Source organism: Eleginops maclovinus, chromosome 7 (assembly GCF_036324505.1).
Source record: "Eleginops maclovinus isolate JMC-PN-2008 ecotype Puerto Natales chromosome 7, JC_Emac_rtc_rv5, whole genome shotgun sequence".
Taxonomy (NCBI): domain Eukaryota; kingdom Metazoa; phylum Chordata; class Actinopteri; order Perciformes; family Eleginopidae; genus Eleginops; species Eleginops maclovinus.
This window is the reverse complement of record NC_086355.1, coordinates 3,913,887-3,934,572: the sequence shown is the minus strand read 5'-3', so window position 1 is coordinate 3,934,572 and position 20,686 is coordinate 3,913,887. Positions and strand designations below refer to the sequence as shown.

At 41.4% G+C, this 20,686-nt stretch overlaps 1 protein-coding gene across 1 annotated transcript in view; it reads right to left on the bottom strand.

The window, feature by feature from the left end:
* LOC134867322 (diacylglycerol kinase beta) overlaps nt 1–20,686 on the bottom strand; it is a 103,499-nt gene that overhangs the window by 45,714 nt on the left and 37,099 nt on the right. Inside the window, exons 14-19 of the mRNA XM_063887802.1 lie at nt 20,532–20,642; nt 20,371–20,444; nt 19,096–19,170; nt 15,596–15,681; nt 15,037–15,126; nt 10,270–10,430 (exon numbers count right to left, since the gene is read on the bottom strand). Coding sequence (XP_063743872.1) covers nt 10,270–10,430; nt 15,037–15,126; nt 15,596–15,681; nt 19,096–19,170; nt 20,371–20,444; nt 20,532–20,642 — 597 coding nt within the window. The remainder of the gene's footprint in view (nt 1–10,269; nt 10,431–15,036; nt 15,127–15,595; nt 15,682–19,095; nt 19,171–20,370; nt 20,445–20,531; nt 20,643–20,686) is intronic.

The window sequence follows — 20,686 nt, the reverse complement described above, 5'->3', positions numbered from 1 at the left end:
ACCCTACGATTCCCAGTCCAAGCCCCTACTGACTGAGCCACTCCTGGACACTTTGTTTGTCTGTCCAGGAATTGGTCTGTGAACGTTTCTCTTTAGGTGAATTGGGTTTACAGTTCAATATATTCATGTAAAAAGGTGGTACAATACAAAGAGCCACACTTAAGACACCACAGAACAGCAGCGGAAGTCTTTACAACATAGTGCTTTAAGCAAATGTGAGTACTAGTTTGGATATTTCTCAAGGTATGATTAACCATTCCCGTTTCATGTTATATGATATTTGGGACTAGTCCCTTACAAACTCATCAAGAGTTCCTCATAACATGTATAATATCTCCATTGGAAAAATTGACAACCAGGCTAAAAATATCTTAATTAGGGTTTATAAAATAGTCCTGCATCAAGCATCTCCTGACAGGCAAAAGCATGTGTGATGGCCGTCTGGCACCCTGCCCGTCTGTGCAGGTGTGAGGTGTTTCTGCGCCGCAACAAGGAGAACGAAAGGTTGTGACAAGACAGGTGGACAGGTGCAATTATACGCATCCTCACTTGTCACCCTCAGAAACATCCACTGGTGCTGCCTTCTCTCCAGCAGACACTGCGGCGGTGTGCTGACATCCCGCAGCATCAGCAGGAACCAGGTCTTTAAATAGAGCTGCATCTGCTGCTGTGACTGGTGCAGAATCTGATACTGGAACCAGGGCAGTGAGGTGACATCACAGGTGAGCTGCTTTGCAAGACACATAGAACTAGTGGTGCAGGAATGAGTCCTAAAAGCCTGAAATGAGTCAGCAATTAAGCACTTCCCTTTTTCTCAAAGTTAATGCTTTTTTTTAACGTGTTTATGGTTGGATGTCTGAAATAAAGTCTGTGGTTAAAGGGGGCCTTTTTTTTGGTTTCCCCTTTCCTGTAGCGTTATATAGGTTTGTGTGCATGTAAATGGTCTGCAAAGGCTCAAATGCGCATACTTTGGACTCTTTTGTTTTCTCGCGATAGGCTAAGGGGCGGGACATCTCTAAGCGGTTAACCAATCACAACAGAGCCGGCCAGCTAACCAATCAGAGCAGACCGGGCTCTGGTTTCAGACAGAGGGTGAAAAGAGGAGCTGCAGCACAGGCAGTATGAGAAAAATAAAGAGCTTTTTGAACAGTAAAGCATGGAGACATGTCCCAGTAGAGACACAAAATACAAATACGAATGTAAAATGCGTCAGTAAATACTCGACTGGTGAACGTCTAAAGCTATTGGACGAACATTAGCCGCCTTTAGCTTAGCGGTGGTGACGTGAGGTCATAAAACCATGTTCCTTTAAAGCCTAACGTTAGCTTTTTACTTCTGGCTATTGCATTTCTGCTTTAAATATAATAACATCAATATGTGGAGATTATCCTGCTGAAAGTACCATAAACGTGAGCACGCCACAGAGGTTATTTCTCTCTATAATCCAATGGAAAAATACCATTGGCTTTTCGACGAGGGAGCCCTTCAGATGTTAACTCATAATCAGTGCACCACTTTATACCACTGCCTAGAACTCAAATTAAAAAAAGGTGATTCTCATGGCAAGGTTATTCATCCCAACAACACAAAGTAGAACAGTTGTTTATGATTTGCCTGAGGAGCCTTAGTTACAAAACATGGAGTTCAGTTTCACTGATTTTGGTACAATGTGTGCAGCACAGCGTGTGGATCGCGGCCAGACAGTGACACAAAGTGGCCGCGAAGCTTTCCAAAACATGACGGGCTGTTTCATGTCACTAAATCTGCTCTCGGTTCCTCCGCTGCAGGCAATCTCTGACCAGCCACACTTTTCTGCATTCTGTCCCCCACTGATAAATCTGTCCGTAACAATATGTGACATTTGCCGTCGCCTATAGTCGCCCGTGTGATGAAGGTTGTTTTGATCTTGCCGTTTGAAGTCGTTGCACATGGTGCGTGGGGGGCGAGAGGAGGTGCTTTTGGATGGGTGATGTGAAAAGTAGGAAGGCAAAAGGGAGAGACAAACAACAACACAAAAACTAACAAAAACGATAGCTGGGAAATGTCACCTCAGTGGGACCCGCAGCAGAGAAGTGTAGTGTTTCACTGGCCTCTGGTTAGGGGCTTGGGTAGCTTAATGTCAAAGAGAAATGTCAAAGCTTCTAGTCATATCCTCTGGTTATACTGGAAGCTCTGGTTGCAATCTTAACATACACGTCTTTGACTCAATCCTTTATGTGACTATTATATATTTTAAAGAACCTACACTCCTACAGAAGACATGTAATACAGCTCTGCAAAGTAAAGATAGAAATAGAAATAGACAAAAATACAGGGAGTCAGAATTACGTGATATTAAATCCAACCTTTGTCTCAGTTTTTCTGAAATCTTGATCCATTTTTACGAGTTTTTTTGTATGTTTGATAATCTCATAATTTAGACATATATTTATCAAGCATGCATTTTTTTTTACGAGTTTTCCCCAGTCGTTTGTTACTTTTCCTGGCAGAAATGGACCCCTCTTTATTTATATTTGATGTATAATCGGATTAACAGCACGTTTACTTTTCTTAAAATATTCCTCTATCCTTACTAATCTTCTCTGCTGGTATTTTATTATCTGAAACCCGATGGTACCTGGGGCTGATATGAGAAAGAGCATGTGTTTATTTATGTTTTTGAGTCTGCAAAATAACATTAGCTTCTGAAACGCATGAAAAGATAAAGGAGGAACTCTGTGGGGGTGTTTTATTTTTTAGTTTAATGGAGCAAGGATCCCTTTTCAAAAGACATGTAGAGCAGAGGTTAGGGTTGTTCCATAATTAGAATTGAACAACACTTGAAATGAAGCTGATTAACAGAGTTTATCCAACATGTTTTTGTAGTTTCTTGAGTCATGCATGTTAAAGGTCACAGAGACATGCTTCATGATGTTTGAAGCCAGTTCTTTTTTAGAGGCTTTAAAAACAGGCTTTGACTCTTGGCAGAAGAACCCTGTTCACCAAACATCAACTATTCCTTTAAAAAGATGTTTGCGGCTCGCAGTAAGACCTTGGCTCTTCTTCACATGGTGTTTTAGCAAGAGCAGTGCTAGGTGTGTGTTAAAGTCCACATGTTTGAGCATGTGTATGTGTGTGTGTGTGTGTTCCTCCCATCTTGAGGAGCAGCCAGGTGTCACTCAGCGCGGTCATTCATTAAGAAGTAACCTGGCCTGAAGTTGGCAGCCGCTCACTTCCTGTCACTGATACTTCCCCTGACCTTCAGCGAGAGCCAGCGCTGCTCCATCTCTCGCTCGCAAACACACAGATCATTTTATACACACACACTTTCTGATCCTTGTGGCCCTGCTTGTTTCCTGAACAAACACCAACACAGGACAGGATTACGTTTAATCTAACAGAGTCTGTTTCTTTCGTGAACTGACCTCACCTCCAAGGTCACGGAGCAACGTTACAGCTTTTTACTGTAAAAAAACAAACATGAAAAACCTTGTGAATTTTTATAGGCAAACACTCAGCAACCATTGCATCAACCTGCATCCAGTTTGATATGTGTCCCTTTACTATAATCTTAAAATATTTTATGCAGGAAATAGCCACATTTTAGTTGTTCCAATCTATATCTGTCTTTAAAAAAGGTGTCTCCTATCGTAGGGAAGAAGAGGTAAAAAGGAAATGTTTTACAACCACAGACAAAATGTCCATTAGTTCAATTCTTGTTCCCTTTTGGAGTTCATAAAACAAGCAGTAGTGATTCACTGTTTGAAGCACCTCACTCCCTCGTTATTAAATACTGTAGGTCAAATGTGTCTGAATTGCAAAAAGCCATCACTTTAACAAAAAGGATGAAGCTGAACATGTAACATATTCGATTCCTCACCGATGGGAAACCAGGTGAGAGAGCGTTTGCTTGAATGCATGAATTTATCGAGTGTCGAACACTTTGACTGAATCTGCAGCTTTTGGGAATGTAAGGGCATCGTTTACATCCTCTGGTCTGTTTGTTTTCTGACTTAGCTGCTTATTTATTTTCTGTGCTTTTGACTTGTACTAAATCTGGGGAATATATCAGTATTACGACTGAGATATTGAGCATGAGAGTTTTCTTTCACTGATTTTAAAGGCTGCATTACAGACTTACAGGCCAAAATTACTCAAGACACAAGTTGTTGGTGTTGCTTAAAGACTGACAATTAGAGACTGTAAGTTAATCATTGGAAAACGTAGATAAAGAAAACACTTCGACCTCATTAGATCCATTTTATAGCGGTGAAATCAGACAAAAGAAAACTACATTTCTCAAAAAAGTCATGAATGTAGCTGCAGAAAAGATTCAAAAAGAACCTGAAGTAAAAAATGTTGCTCAAACTGCACTAAGATTCAAGATGGCTGCCATGAACTGCATCAACAACTTCTGCCAATCAGGAGAAGGAAGCAGCTCGAGACTTATATGTCCATCAGGAGAGGACCAGGATCGTCTAATGGCACGGTCAGGGATCGTGCATGGTGCACATTAGAGGTTGGCTGTTAACCCTGGGAATCATCTTGCAGGGCACATACATCCCCATTCACACCACAGACACTCGTTCCCAGAGACTCGAGCAGCAGAGGGATCGGCTTCCTCCCCGCAACACGAGCAGGCATCTTTAATGGCTGCTGACATGGTGTGATTTCCTCCTCTCCAATTCCTCTCACCAGATTCTTTCCAGGCTGCAGGTCAAGTGAAAGCACTTTAAGACCCGACACCGACCTGCAGGCTTACACAGATGCTCAAATCCACCACCGCTATTTGTAGCAGGTTTGTTGACATAAGTGTTTAATAATTTAACAGAACGCAAGTTCAGAAACTAATACTTTAAAGGTATCATTTTAGCATCCGCCACTGAACTTCAATACTGACGTTTAAAATGAATTATCCCACGGCTTTGATGAATTCTGATTGGTCAGTTTCGACATTCTGGGGCCCATTATTTCTCTGACGTTCTGATCATAAGTCCGCTTCTTATCATATTAATCTGTGGAAACAAGTCTGATAAACGGTGGCCAAAAAAACCACACTGGTTTCCATTACTCCCATCACAAAACACCACGGAATATTGTTTAATTTAAAAGAATGTGAAGAAATGTTTGATTTACGGTGGATAAACTGTTCCCAAATGAAAAAAACAGAGGTTAAAAGGATCAAAAAGATGGACGACGGCGGGATAAAAAGGAAGGAAATATGTGTAACTGCATCTGCACTCATCCTGTTACTGGTGCAGCTATAAAATACAGCAGTATAGAATTATATGGAGCCACATGAAGATGTAGAAGGAGGCAAGAGGCTTCACCACTTGCTCTCCTATTTCTTATTACAGGCAGCCACTCTCTCTCGCCAGAGGCTGAACCTACAGCAGTTAATCTTCTATAAAAACGGTCCTATAAGACAAGGATTTGCTGCTATCTTTCTCATCGTTTTTGAATACAAGTATACTAAAAGAACAGTCATCATAAAGGATACGTTTGATTTTTACCGAGAAATGAATGTTAGTTTAATATGTCTAGAATAAAGATCACGCCACCTCCCATGTTCAGTTTTCTATCGTCCAGCAAAGGAAACTCCTCCGCTTGTGACACTTGCAGAATAAAAGCTGGTTGTGTTTCCTCCACTCTGAAACAAACGATGAGTGGATTTTTGTAAAACTACATTAGAAAGACCAGGTCAAACACCAGGTGTCTCTTCTGCAGTTAAAGGGATAACATGCGGTGTGTGTTTCAAAGCCATTGCAATATCACTGCACCATACAATCTTATGCAATGTATTATTGTTATACAGGCTGCTGCTTTAATACATATTATAATAATGATAACAACAACAACAACAACAACAATAATAGATTTAATTTATACAGTGCCTTTCAAGGGACCCAAGGCTGCTTTACATGGGGTATGGACAGACAAACAAACTAAGTGGGCCAAATAATAAAATAATAAATAGCAGTAGGAGAGGAAGCAGGGGGACTGTGATTGGTCAGGGGTCAAAGGTCATGGTGAACAGGTGAGTTTTTAATGCAGATTTGAAAATGTCCACGAAGGCAGCATAGCAGGTTTTATTTAATACATTTTTTAAAATCTCATTTTACTCTTATTTTATTTGTATGTTATTGGAAGTTCTATCATGTAATTTTAATCTCTTTAAATCGTCATTATGTTTGACGATCTGTAAAGCAACCTCCGACAATTGGGTTTTGTGTTATTGTAAATATATATATATAAAAGGTATTTGAAGATGAAGAAGATTCAACTTTATTGTCATTGCACAGAGTACAAGTACTATGACAACGAAATGCGGTCTCTGCATTTGACCCATCCTAGTGTTAGGAGCAGTGGGCTGCCATTATGTACGGCGCCCGGGGAGCAGTGTAGGTAACCAGTGTCTTGCTCAGGGACACCACGGTGGCACTTGGTCTTTCGGGGACTTGAACTGGTGACCTTCCAGTTCCCAGGCCAAGCCCCTATGGACTTCGCCACCACCGCCCTACATTTGATGACAGTACTACTTTAATCTTTATTTAGTTATTTAATTCACTATTACACAGTTATGTTTTATCCGTCACCTTCATTTGAACTTCCCGGCTGTGGGACTAGGATTTCTGATGTCTGATTATTTTCCAAATGTAAAATCCTTTCCAAATTTCCACTTCATCTCAAATCTGTGAATATATTGAATAAAGTACCCTCTGATTTACAGTTCTGAGAGCCCACCACATGCTCCACACCATGTCATCCACATTAAGTCAGCGAGATAAAGGACAGATGACGGTGCAAGTTTGCCAGCCTCCCGTCTCCCCGGCAACCAAACCCTGAGCAGCGATGGGCCTGCGCTGGGATGGCAGGAAACACAAACCCTGTATGGTAAGTAAACCAGATTTGAGGGTTACTAATGGCTACCTCATTGGTGTGAGTCAGAGATTGGTTTGCTCAGGTGTCGTGCGCGCTCAGATACTCAGCCATCTGTCACCGTGGCGATGTGTTTAATGGCCGTGAAGCGCTGGAGTGTTTGTCAGAACTCGGGGAAAAATAACAGACTCACCAAGGCGGTAAATACATGAATGCTGGTGCTGTTGTTTACTTCCTGGTATTTGTCAACAAAGCGAGGGAAAAATTACAATAAGAATGTGTTCTCCAGTTTGTGGCTCATGCTCATTTCAGGTCCATATCAGTATGCAGTGTCTCTCCTGGGACATGTCTCCATGCTCTAAAGTTCAAAAAGCTCTTTATGTTTCTCATACTGCCTGTGCTGCAGCCCCTCTTTTCACCCTCTGTCTGTCCGGTTAGCTGACCGGCTCTGTTCAACCCCTTAGAGATGTCCCGCTCCTTAGCCTATCACGTACAATGTGGTTACACAGTGATGTCATTTTGTGGTGGAAGACTTTGCCAATGCTATTTGAAGGAAATGGAATAAGCACGTTTGTTTATTGCGTTCTCACTCCAAAACCATCAACATTTTAAATCGAAATAAAGCATCTTGGTGAGAGGCCCCAAGTGTCCAACTGTGTCGTTCCCATATCCTGTATATGGTGTCTGTGTAGTAGCTGCAAACGGCTACTGATACTGAGATGCATACACTAATTGCAGGGACAAAATGCACTGTGTATGTGGTGCTTTGCACGTGTGTGACCAATCAAATGTGAGGTTGCAACTGTCCGTAGTTATAATGGCGGGAGTAAAATAGCAACCTGATTGGGGTGAATTAACGGTTCACTAAGTAACACAGGACTTTTTTGATCCAGGAAACCAAGAGTCATCTTTGACCTATTATTACTCAAGTCAACCAATGAAACGCAATTCAATTTGTCACATGCAAAGTCACATAAGAAGCCTACTTATTAATTTGAACCCAGATCATGATCTAACACGAAACCAAGTTCGAGCCAAACATAATCGACTCACGTCATGCAACGTAATGCTAAACATATGTGGCACTTAAGAAACAAGATGCTAGAAGACTGTGTCAACAAGTGACGTCAGCGACGGACCCTCTGCTGTGTTCGACGAGTTGGAAGTGAGAATATGGAGGTCTGTTATATAGATGCACATAATGCATTAGAGTGAGAAACACTGGATCCAACCCTCAGTGTTCCCAGGATCAACCTGTTCATCATTTCAGTGAGGACGTAAACAAATCCAAATGCATCATACCGTATGATCTTCTAATATACGATACTAAAAGTGTGGAAGAACTACAACCATCATTAACTAAAAGGAGTTTAAAGTCGAGTTGCAGACTTCAACAGCCCGTTAATACAGTCTTCTACCTTAAGTGCTGCATATTGGATTAAGTACACATAAGAATATGCATATGAATGCACATATGGCAGGGTCATGAAGATTAGTATGTCAATGCATTTCTGTGTGACGTTATGCTGACGTGTATGTAAATACCAGTGGGGGTGCAGTTATACAGCCTCACTGTGCCACATCCTCTTCTTGCCAAAACCCTTTTTTACTTCTACCTGCCTCTCCTCACATTATGTCCTCTCCACACATATGTCATTACTGCTTATGTCATTCACATCCATGCGTATGTGCTTTATAGATGAGCTGGGCTGTTTTTAGCTTAATGGTGCTTGATTTGCATTTAAAGTGCTGGATGAATTTAGTTGCTCACAATGACCAGTTTCAGGGATAATAAAGTGCAGGTTAAATATAGGATGCATGCGAAGTCTGTCTGTTGATGAAAGTGGAGTTAATTTAAATAATAAATATGTATGGCTGCCTTTTAGTCCCAGATAAATACTGAAGCCACACATATGTCATTACTGTTGATGTCATTTATGTACTATATACACGATGAGTTTAGCAGTATTTTTGGTATTCATTAGCTTAAAGGTGCTGGGATATGAATTAAGTTAAGCTCACAATGACTTGTTTCAGGGATAAAATAAAGGTCATTTTTAGAAGTCTGCACGCTTATGAAAGTGGAGTTAATTTAAATAACTCAATACATACAGTATGGCTGCCTTTTGTCCTGAATAAATACTGAATCCTCACATTGCTGCGGTGCAAAGTGCAGACAAATCCCCCTTTTTGAAGCCAAATGAGCCGAGCAGCACAGCGATAACTTCTCAAAAGCCTTTTTTCCATCACCTCTTTATAAACGTCCCTGAGCCTTTATGCTAGTATCTCCATCAGGACACGGTAAAAAGGTTGCTAAGCAACTGGGACCTGGCAGCATGTTTCTTTCCTCCAATTAAAAGAGGGACCCTGCCCTGGAGAGAGCAGAAAGTCACTGATGAATCTGCTAATTGCTCGTGTCCACACAGACCAGGTAATCTTCCTCACCGTGTTGTTATTGTTGCAACACGTCTCAGGGTGGGTAGATTTAGTTATTTACTAGATTTTATCAAGTGTTTTTTAGCATTCAATTAGTTATGGCTCTACATACACACTGATCCCTGCTTCCAAATTCCATTTAAATCTCTTTTGAGGTCATTTATTTAGATGATTTCCAAACTTAATTGGCCTTTTTTGCCTTGAAATGCATCTGCATCTAATCAAGTAAAGGTTTCTGATGTTTTCATTTCGTGTGATACCAAATTAAGAGGCAGACGTAAAGGGATTGTTAATTGTATTTAGATAACAGGACCTTTTTTCAAGGTTGATAAAGAAAGAACGTTCGGTCAATACTTGTTGGTATGTTGTTAAATCAGAAAATAAATGTGACGTTAAATTATATTGGTGGGAAAATACCATCGTTGTAAATGTCTTGCATAGTTTCAGGTTCTTTAAGAAGAATGTGTCCTCACTAAATTCTTAAACGTGAATACAATTTAATAGCAATCCATTTGATTAGCTGCAGAGACATATCAGGAAAGATAAGAAATGTCAAGCTTCTGGCGAACACTAAAGGATAGGCAAAGTCAGCAGGATTCATCCTCTGGGGACCATGAATGTGTGCAGAACTTAATAATGAGATATTTCACAGGACAAATGAAATGTTTGACACTAGAGGTGAAGTCAGGGGATCCCCAAATATCAATTCATCCAATGGGAAACATGGAGCTCAGTCCTCAATATAACTCAAAATGTATGTGAACTGGCTGCTGTTACTGTCCTCATTGGGAGTACCCAAGTACCCTTCAAGTCTATTTTACTCCCTATCTACTTACTTGTCTCCCTACATATCATATATCATTCTTGTGTTTGCCCTGCACAGTTTCAGGTTCTTTAAGAAGTATACAGTAACTGAACACAGACCGAAGCCACACCAGGAAATAGAAGATTCAGACTCATGCTCAGCTTCCTTACCACTCCAATAGAGAAGTAGTTGTTGACGATGCTGTAGGGAACGGGGTCTCCTTTCTCCTCTTTGTCATCGGGGACGATGTCGATGTTCCAGCGGTCCAGCACCACCTCTGCGCTGTGCTCGATGTCCCGGAGGAACTTCAGCAAGCTGCCGCCCTCGTAGCCTGCAGGCAACAACAAGAGGGGAAGGTGCGATGAGGTAAAAACACAAGATGATGCACAGACGAATCAACAGAGAGGATGCACAATCGTGTGAAATGGTACAGGTCCATTGTTGAAGTAATGTTAGGCTTCTTTTAGGAGACATTTTAAGGCTTTTGTGGGAGCAGTTTGGGGAATACTGTTTCCTGTTTCAACACGACAATAACCTCGAGTCGTGATTCATTAAGAAATACATTTCCCAGTTTGATTTGGAAGAACCTGATTGGAGTGCAAAGAAGCCACAGAGTCTGAAAAGTGAAGCTAATGTGGAAGTTTAACGTGCATCGAATTGCAAAATAAGAGAAAATGATTCTACTTCACACAATTTCCTGACAGATGACATCTGACATGCTTCATAAATGGAAGGGTATGCTCTTGGTTGTGGTTACCTGGTTTTAAGCAGAGTTTTGCTAGCCAAAATTAGCATCCCAACTCAAATCACAGCTAACTTGAATTACGAATGCTTCTGAAGCTAACGAGACCTGGCTCCTTTCCAGCTCCAGTCATCCAAATATGGTACCTTGTGGCTCCAAATACAGAGCAACAAGCAAACTCCCAATAAAATAATCCACGTCCACCAAACCTACATCACACTGACTACGCTATTAGGTATCTACAGTGTGTGTCGTGACCCCATGCAACACCTTTGGGATAAACATTGACTGAGGCCAGGATTTATTGCCTGAATCTTACCTCACTAAGACTTTTGTAGCTGACTGAGTAAATCCCCAGAGCCAGGTTTGTAAATAATCTGGAAATCCTTCAGAGAAGAGTGGAGGCTCTCTTAGCAGCAGATTACGGCATTAGAGACATTTAGCAATCACATACGGGCGTAATCTTTGAATACAGGGCATGTCCACATACTTTTGGTCAGAAGGGCACATGCAAAGACAGGATTCGCTCAGGCTCTTCTAGTAAACAGTCATTAAAGGACATAAAACACCCAAAATGTTGAACGTAGAATAGATTAAAGGGAAGGAAACGTATCGATCAACCCTAGATCCATCGAAGCTCCTTTCCTACATTTTAAATGACTGGTGTAAGATTCACACTTTGTCTCCCAATCTTTTTTCCAAACTTGAATTTCCAAATATTTCTTCAAAAATGATCAAAAAAACTGATTATTTTGTAAAAATTCTGACTTTTTCAAAATTTCAACTTTTTCAATTCCCGACAAGGTTTCCAAATTCTCTCTTTTTCCTCAAACTTCTGACTTATTTTCTAAATTAATTGACAAAATAAGCTTTTAAGATGCCCTATTCTGCTCATTTTTAGGGAGATTTTAGATGAGGAACACCACAAAAAGCAGAATCGGGATAGTTTTTCTGGATTTGTCGACCAAATTGACTGGAGCCAAACACATAAAGCAAATCGAGTTGCGTCCACCAGGTCCGTGACTCTTACTGGGTTCAACCAGCATGTTTTTTGACAAGTGAGATGATTATGCTGCCATTTCTTCCCTCACTAGCTCCGATCCGAGAACAGGGCCCCTGGGAGCCCTCCGGTTTTGCTCCACAGCTGACAGCCCGCTTCGGCATCCAGGCGTCTCATCAGCAGAGAGGCGGACGTACGTTTTAAAACTGTCACAAGAGCGTGACGCATTAACGATCACACAGGGAGCATCGTGTGAGGAATACGAGCGTGTTTACATAATCTTAAAAAAAAATTAATTTCAGAAGGAACAATTTCCGTTTCGTGTAAAAACATTTCACACACACACACACACACACACACACACACACACACACACACACACACACACACACACACACACACACACACACACACACACACACACACACACACACACACACACACACACACACACACACACACACACACACACACACACACACACACACACACACACACACACACACACACACACACACACACACACACACACACACACACACACACACACACACACCCCTTACTCCCTACCCACTTACATCCTACCATCTTGTCTCCTTACCGACTTTCATCTCTACAAACTTACCCCCTACCTCCTTAACTTCGTACCTACTTACCTCCCTTCTTTCTCAACTCCTTACCTCCTTTCCTCCCTACCTACCTTCCCCTTCCTTTCCTCCCTACCATCTTATCTCCTTACCTACTAACACACTACCTCACATTAACTCCCTACCAATTACCTCCCTACAAAATACCCTCAATACCAACTTACCTTCCTCCCTCCCTACCTACCTTCATCCATCCAATCTCCCTTCCTAGTTACCTACTATCTCCCTCTCTTCTTACCTCGCTAACTACTTACTACCCTTTGTCCATCCTTCCCTATCCAGTCATTACTACTTACCTTCTTGCATCACTACTTAGCTTCCTTTCTAAATACTCACCCCCCAACAAACGTACTTGCTACGCTACCTACCTTCCTTCCTATCAACTTCACCTACCTAGTTACCTACCCCCTTCCCTGCCTTCCTTCCTCCCTACCTGTCTGTAAGCCAATAGCTGGTGGCTTTCAATAAAAGTGAGGTGATAATATTCAGTTGGATCCATCCGTTGGGGAATATGAACGTAGAAAATTATTTCCAATCCATCCAATATTGTTATTCAATTGGCAACAGCAATGTCCGCAGAGATTTCAACTTTATTCAATGTCTATTTCTGGAAAAAGATGATCTGTTCAACAGGTCCCAGCGGCGCCCCCAAGACCAGGAAGCTTCTTCACAAAATGCCATTCATAAGCCGGGCTAATTGCCCCGCTGGTCCTCCAAGCATCAACAATCACACAGTAATAACCAGCCCTTCTGATTACAGACCCCAAATACTGCAACAAATTAATGGAGCTTTGCTTATTAATGTTTTTTAATCTGATACACAAGAGCTCCCCGTTTCCTCTCCCCGTGTTTCATTTCCAGTAGACGTGACACACACGCCTGCCTTTTGATTCTAGTGACGAGTACTGCGGCCACGATCATAGCCCTAAAATAAACCCCAACAGATGTCAGTTCCAACTTCTGCAGAGCCTTTAACCTACACATTTTGATCCTGTTCAGACTTTGTTAGACCAAGAAAAGCCTTATAGATAAATAAAGTATTTGGAGCAAAACATAGATCTCAAATCACTGTGTTACCCCCTTAATTAGCTTTGAGTGTAGTCCAGTTAGCATTTTAGATCAGTTTTTCCAGAGATCTTTGTTGAATTGATGTGAAATGTAAAGTAGAGGACCCTTTAAGAAGTGTTGAAACATCTCAACCAGGTGTTCCTTCTTCCTTCTCTACTTTTCCAACAAGCCACTAGACGACTTAAACATTTTCCAACGCTCTTTCTGTTGTTCAGATTTGTTTTACTAACACAGTTGTTGAATTGCTTGGCCTCCGATGGTGGGGATGATATTGCGATGTTTGCTAAAAATAAAATAACACTTTTTGCAAGACAACAAAGAAAACAGGCCATTCCAATAGTGAAAAACAAATCCAACAAAAGCAGCAAAACTCTAATGAATAATAAACACCTTAGGTAGTCCTTCCCCTCTTCCTTTTCTATTTAAAGGAAAGCATAACTTCGAATAAGCTATCCTCGACGGCGTGTTTTTCACAGGTTGCCCATCTATCGCTTAGAGGGTGGCACCGTGGGAATTGTAGTCCTTTATACTTGTGGACTACATATGTCACCATTAGGTGTTCTCTTTTTTAGAAAATGTAAATACTGACTCTAACAGGTGTTCTTCTTTTGGATAGACAAGTTGTATTTGGTTAGGGTTAGGCTAAGGGATTGACTTTGGCAGTATGTTTGCATCCTACGTATGAAATAAATCTCTATTGATTTAATAATTGGGAACTTGAAATTGTTTGGAAAAAGAATCCTGACTGGAAACATGTTGAACTAGTGTGAGGGAAAACTGCCCATGATCGTCACTGGTACCAATATATTGAACGTCTGTGATAGTTGGAGGAAAAGGTGACCTCAAAGAGCCCAGAAGGGTATTTAAGGACAACCCCATCCAAAGCCTGTTGACCCTGCAGACATCTGGAAAGAGATCCAGAGGAATCCGTTGTCGTACCTCCAGACTACAGAGCAGCTTCTTCCCCTCAGGCTGGGAGATTCCTGAACTCATCCTCTGCCCTACTTCTTCTTTTATAGTAAAATGGGTCTTTAACTGTGTTTCATTGCACAATTATATGCAGAGAGGTTAGATAATCCTTGCATTGTGCGACACTGACCTCTGATGTTTACATATACTTACTTAAATATATTTAATGCATATAACTGAGTAATTCTTCAGTGTGGTATTAGTACTTAAAAGGATCATACACAATCCTTCCACCCCCACATCATACACACTGTTAATTCCAAGTATTATTATAGTATGCAATCTGTTTTATCTTCTGCTATTTTATATGTTTATATTTCTCTTATTCCTGCGTTTGAAGCACATCTTTGACTCTCTAGATTTTAATTACACTTTCTGGAAGTATTTTCAATTGTGAATTCCTTGAGCTGGTCTGGTTCTACTTGTTATGTTTCAGGAATGTCTAGGATGGACTTGCTGTGGAAGACTACACATGCAAACACAGACACACACACTTGATAGAGTCCCTCACCTCCTCCCCAGCGTAAGCAGCGTGCGAGGTCGTTCCCGGTGCCCAGAGGCAGGATGGCCACTGAAGGGGGCTGTGAAAAGTTGGCCTTATCTGCAAACACAAAGACAAACCAATCAATCTTATATTCTGTTGGTCAAACATCCTTATAGAAGGCTTTCAGGGCCTTATTTTCATCACATTGTCCAAATCATATTAAAGTTTTTTATTAAATGTTACTGCAGAGATCTGGATTTGAACTCGTTCCGAATATTTGCACCATTATGTCTTTGTTTTCTTTTGGCAACTTCATTTGTAATAGCAATACAAATACGTCTTTGCACACATATGTACAGGATGACATCGCCTAAAAGTTTGGATATAGTCTGTAATTGATGGATGTCTATAATGCACAGTTTAGGAGAAAATAATGTGGTTTACTTTTCAATTTCCCATCCCAAAAATGTTTTGATTGGTCTGTTGGTTATCCCACATCCCAGTCATTAGTTTAATGAGTGCCATGTTTTTAATAATGTAAATAAGGCTGTCACTAAAGGTCATTTTGGAATTACAATCTGTGTACCTATACAGTCCAGGATCCAGCCCACAGTGCCGTCACCTCCACAAGCAAGCACCCGGAAATCAGGGACATCGTGGAAGAAGTTAAGCCTAGAACAGAAGATCAGGCAGATTAAAGGGACACACGCAGAAACAAAACAAGGCGCATTGTTTGGCCTTTTTGGTTCTTAATCTCAATGTCAAAGTGTATTACAGGCGATAAATCTGTTGATTGGATTTGGGAGCAGTTGAGACGGGGATTTTTCTAAGCTCTGAGTGATTTAATGGCACGAGCTAAAAGGCTGATGGCCGAGAGACGGAGGGAAAGAGTTTAATCAATGTGTGCCCTCTCCAGCTGCGCTCGCTCCTCTCCGCTCCCCAGAAACCACAGTCACAGAGAGCGCGCCCTTCAAAGGGACCTTTAATGTGCGTCGGGACAAAGGTGTCGACAGTAGCTTTTCATCTCGCTGCACCATGAGACAGCTGCATCACACCCGCCTATGGTCTGAACTATAACAGGCAGAGGTGGGAGTGCATTTACTCAAGTACAAATTTGAGGTACTTTACTTGAGTATTTCCATGTTATGCTACTTTATACTTCTAGCCAACTACATTTAAAAAGGGAAATGATCTAATTTTACGCCACTACATTTATTTAACAGCTTTAGCTACTTAAACCAAAATGCACCGCGGACTCTTTAGGTCACAAAATAGTCTAATTACTTAAATACTCAACAAAGACTCAATCAGAACCGCGGATGTCTATAATAAAATGATTTGATGCTACAATATTATCTAGTAATGTCACATGTATCAATATACTTATATACACACATAAAGCGACTTTTTCTGCACAGTAATTACCTTTACTTGTTATACTTTAAGAACATTTTGCTGAGTACTTCTGTACTTTTACTCGAGTAGAGCATCTGAATACTTCTTCCTCCACTGGTAACAGGCTCAAGACCCTCAAGCAGCTTCTCAGAAACGTGATATTAGTGAGGAAACATTTGCCACCTCGAGTTTAAAACCTTTCTAAACTGCTGTGCTCTGCTTCGGTGTCTGATAATACTTCATCTTGATGGATCTGATATGAAAATGGACTTCCAAGAACTGACATCCACCCTTACCAATACCTGAGAACATATTATTGCCACGCTTTTTAACCACGAAATCCTTAATATCCTCCTCAGTGTTTGCTCTGATGTCTTGCCAGTGGTCCACTTAAATCAAAGTAGGATTATTTCTGGATGGGGTCAGATGAAGTGGAGGCCATGAGGGAAACAGCCCTCTCTTACGGCCATGCAGAGAAACTACAAACATGCCTCCTTCCAAAACACACGGGGCTTTGTTTCACATGTTACCGAAAACACTTCCATGTCAACTGAAATATTAACTAGCCCACCTACTTGTGTCACTATGCTTTATGTATGTCAGAAACATGTGCATGGAGGTTAATGGAGGTTAATGGAAGGAGGTGGAACACTGTTTGGAATGACCTAAAATACGGCGAGGAAGTGCCTCTCCTCAGAGAAACGCTGCCTCTCAGCTCAAAGCCAGCTGAGCCTGTTGCTAGGGATCGCATGGTAACAGTTGTGTGGAGTTCAGGTTAACCCTCAGCGTGTCAACAGACCTTCATTCAGCGCTGCGTGTTTGTTTTGTATGCATGTGTTAATATTCACTTGTGAGGCTCTCTGAGCAGCAACAACGGAGGATTATTACATCACCTCTGCTCTCAGATGTGAGTTATGGGAATAAAAGAAACATGCACTTGATGAAGTTAACAAAGGAGCTTCTTTGTTCAAGAGGATTTATTATATTCCTTTTCTGGTAGCATTTAGTGTCTCTCCTGTGACATGTCTCCATGCTTAGTGTCTCTACTGGGACATGTCTCCATGCTTAGTGTCTCTACTGGGACATGTCTCCATGCTTTAATGTTCAGAAAGCTCTTTATTGTTCTCATACTGCCTGTTCTGTAGCACCTCTTTTCACCCTCTGTCTGAAACCAGAGCCCAGTCTGCTCTGATTGGTTAGCTGGCCGGCTCTGTTGGGATTGGTCAACCGCTTAGAGATGTCCCGCCCCTTAGCCTATCACGTACAATGTGTTGGAGCGCTTAGTGATGTCACTATGTACCGGAAGTAAATAAAGGAGTCCAATGGAGGCGTTGCAGGCAGTGTGAAAGCATTAGGATAAAACATTATTTAAGTGTGAAAGGAAATAATGAGTTTACTGACGGTGTGATAAAAATGATGGCTCAATTAATCCTAGAGGTTATTATTAATGATGCTAAGGAGAGTCTCATTGAATGCCTCTTGAACAAACATGAACATAGTTGTTATTATTTAAACTCTGTTTGGTTCAGGAAGTCGGATCAGCAATCTGTAATCCAAACAACTGTATGACCCTAACCACACAACAATCAAACAGTATGTTTTCCAGAGTGCCATATCACATGAGAGTAAACAGCGTGTCTGACGCCGTTTGTATGATTGACATCATTTCCCCCAACACCTGAGTGCGTCATTGGGTCACTTCTCATATAACACACTCTTGAGGGCAGAAAGAGAGAGGGGGGAGAGACACACACGCAGGATGGTGAGAGCTTCACCTTCGAGCTGGAGCATCTACAGTTCCTTTTTTTCTATGAATGGACAAAGGGTGTGACAGCATTCATTTCAAAGTACAAGCTGTGCTCAACTCTGACGTATGGGCATGTGTTTGTATTTGTGTCAGTGTCGGTGTGTGTGTCAAGAGGTCAAATGCACAGTATTGGCAGTATTGCAGTGTCCCCTTCACTGACCTCCAGGTTGACCTGAAGCACAGAGGTTGTCCCTCTGACTGACGACAACAACAGACTGTTCTTTATATTCATGTTCTTGTCTATGCAGAAACACAAACCCCCTAAAACATCAATAGCACACCTACATTTCGTATTTACGAGTCGTGTCTGTGTCTATATACACATTTCTGGTCCGCTGAAAACAGTCCTAAAGACGTCTTATTAGGCTTTGTGGTGTTTTTCCTTTCCTGTAGTGTGTTATATAGGTTTTGGTGCATGTAAATGGTCTGCGAAATCCCTGTGTTCCTTCCAGAGAGAGTTTCTCTCCCACACATTTCAGCCTCCCCTGCCTGAAACGCCTCCATTGAACTCCTTTGTTTACTTCTGATACATAGTGACATCAGTATGTAACACTAGCGCTTCTATTGGGTAGCACTCCAACACATTGTACGTGATAGGCTAAAAGGCGGGACATCTCTAAGCGGTTGACAAATGACTACAGAGTTGGCCAGCAAAGCAATCAGAGCAGACTGGGCTCTGGTTTCAGACAGAGGGTGAAAAGAGGGGTTGCAGCGCAGAGGTTCAGCCACAATGTAAAACTGTACTTCCAGATCAGTTCAGCAACAAGGACTCAACCACAACAATGACTGGTCAATAGTTTGAACCCTAAGTGTCCTTGTTATTAAAGTGGTTGTCCTTTCTATCCACCAACATTGCAACAAAGAGATGAAGGCAGCAGACTTACCCTACCATTGGTCCCCCTTGCTCCAAACTGTACACCTGCCGGGGGTTTAGGAGGTACCTGAACTTCCTCAGTACTCTGGAAGAAGAAGAAGAAGAGAGGAAGACAGACCATACTGTGAAATAACAGCAGGTGTAATGCATGAAACTGTGCAGGACACGTCTAACAAAACCATGCAATCTCTACTAGACAATATTGCTTTTATGGCTCGTCAGATGGTGCTTTAACGTCTGGCACATCGCATCACTGTTGCCTCCGATTGCACCGAACTGCATGATGTTTATGTAAGATTCATACGTTTACAGAGATATAAAACACATGTTTATTAGGTTGATTTTCAGGGGAATTAACATCTTAAATATGATAATTAATGTAATGGTGCAGCCGTAAAAAGCACGGCACATGGGGGTGTCATATTCACAACGGTTTGAGCACCGGATAGCATCTTTACAACCTGCTTGTGCGTCTTTAATAATCTGTTTTGCTGCAGGTTTCTGTCTGAAATGCACAGATATAATCACTACAGAGATCAGGAGGAGGAGAAAGATGAAGAGGAGGAGGAGGAGAGAGATGAAGAGGAGGAGGGTTTGCATGCTCCTCCATCTCCTCACGTCGACGCAGCAGTTTCCTGTAACCTTGTGGCGGTTACATAAAACAACCATTGAAGCTTTCACAATCACCCTGAAGCACGTCTCAGGAAAGTTATTCTACTGAAGGCTGATATTTCATTTCACAACAGGAGGCAACTCTATTTCATTAGGCTGTTATATTAACAAGTTGACAGATATCTAAACTACACCAAGGTAGTCAAAAGGGACTTACGTTTAGATGAGTAAATGGATCATGTAGATGTAGATCTTTAATTATTCAACCTAATTTATTTACTACTTCAAAAATAATTGTCTAATCTTTCCAATATTTCTTATTTTAATATACAAAAAAAGATTTAAATGAAAAACAAAAGGAGAGAACTTATTATCTTCTGACATTTAAAAATGTAATTAAAAAAAATATACATTTTTGTTTTGTTTTTTCAAAAGTCGTCAACTTTAGAAAATAAATAGGAAAAATTAAATTAATAATTATGTATGGCCTTCATAAATAAATTCATAAATAAATAGCAGTAATTATCTTTGTCCTTCAAATAAAACAAAAATAAATAAAAAAATGAATAAAATAATTTGTTTTCAAAGACAGTCAACTTTGCGCATGGTCTCCATATTGCCCAATACATAAATAACTAGAACAGCATAGGGACGGAGGGCGGTGGGCACTTACCGCTCCCCCTGCCTCCCTCCGCTCTTGGGGTTGACCAGGACGAGGAGCGGGTGGGTCCCTGGGAGAGGGGTGATCTGCAGACAGGAAGTAGAAACAGCCTCAGGAATCTGTAACTAGCTTCATGTCGTCACTTTAACAAACCTGCAGGACGGACTCCATACCTGCAGAGCCTGTCCGTCCCCGGGGGAGAATTTAAACGTCTGATTGATGTCGTCGGGGCTGGTGCTGGGGGGCGACTCCCCCTCCCCACGTTTCACCACAGAATGACGGTCCTGTGGGGAAAAAAAGGGGAACGGGCCATGTTGCAAAATTTGAA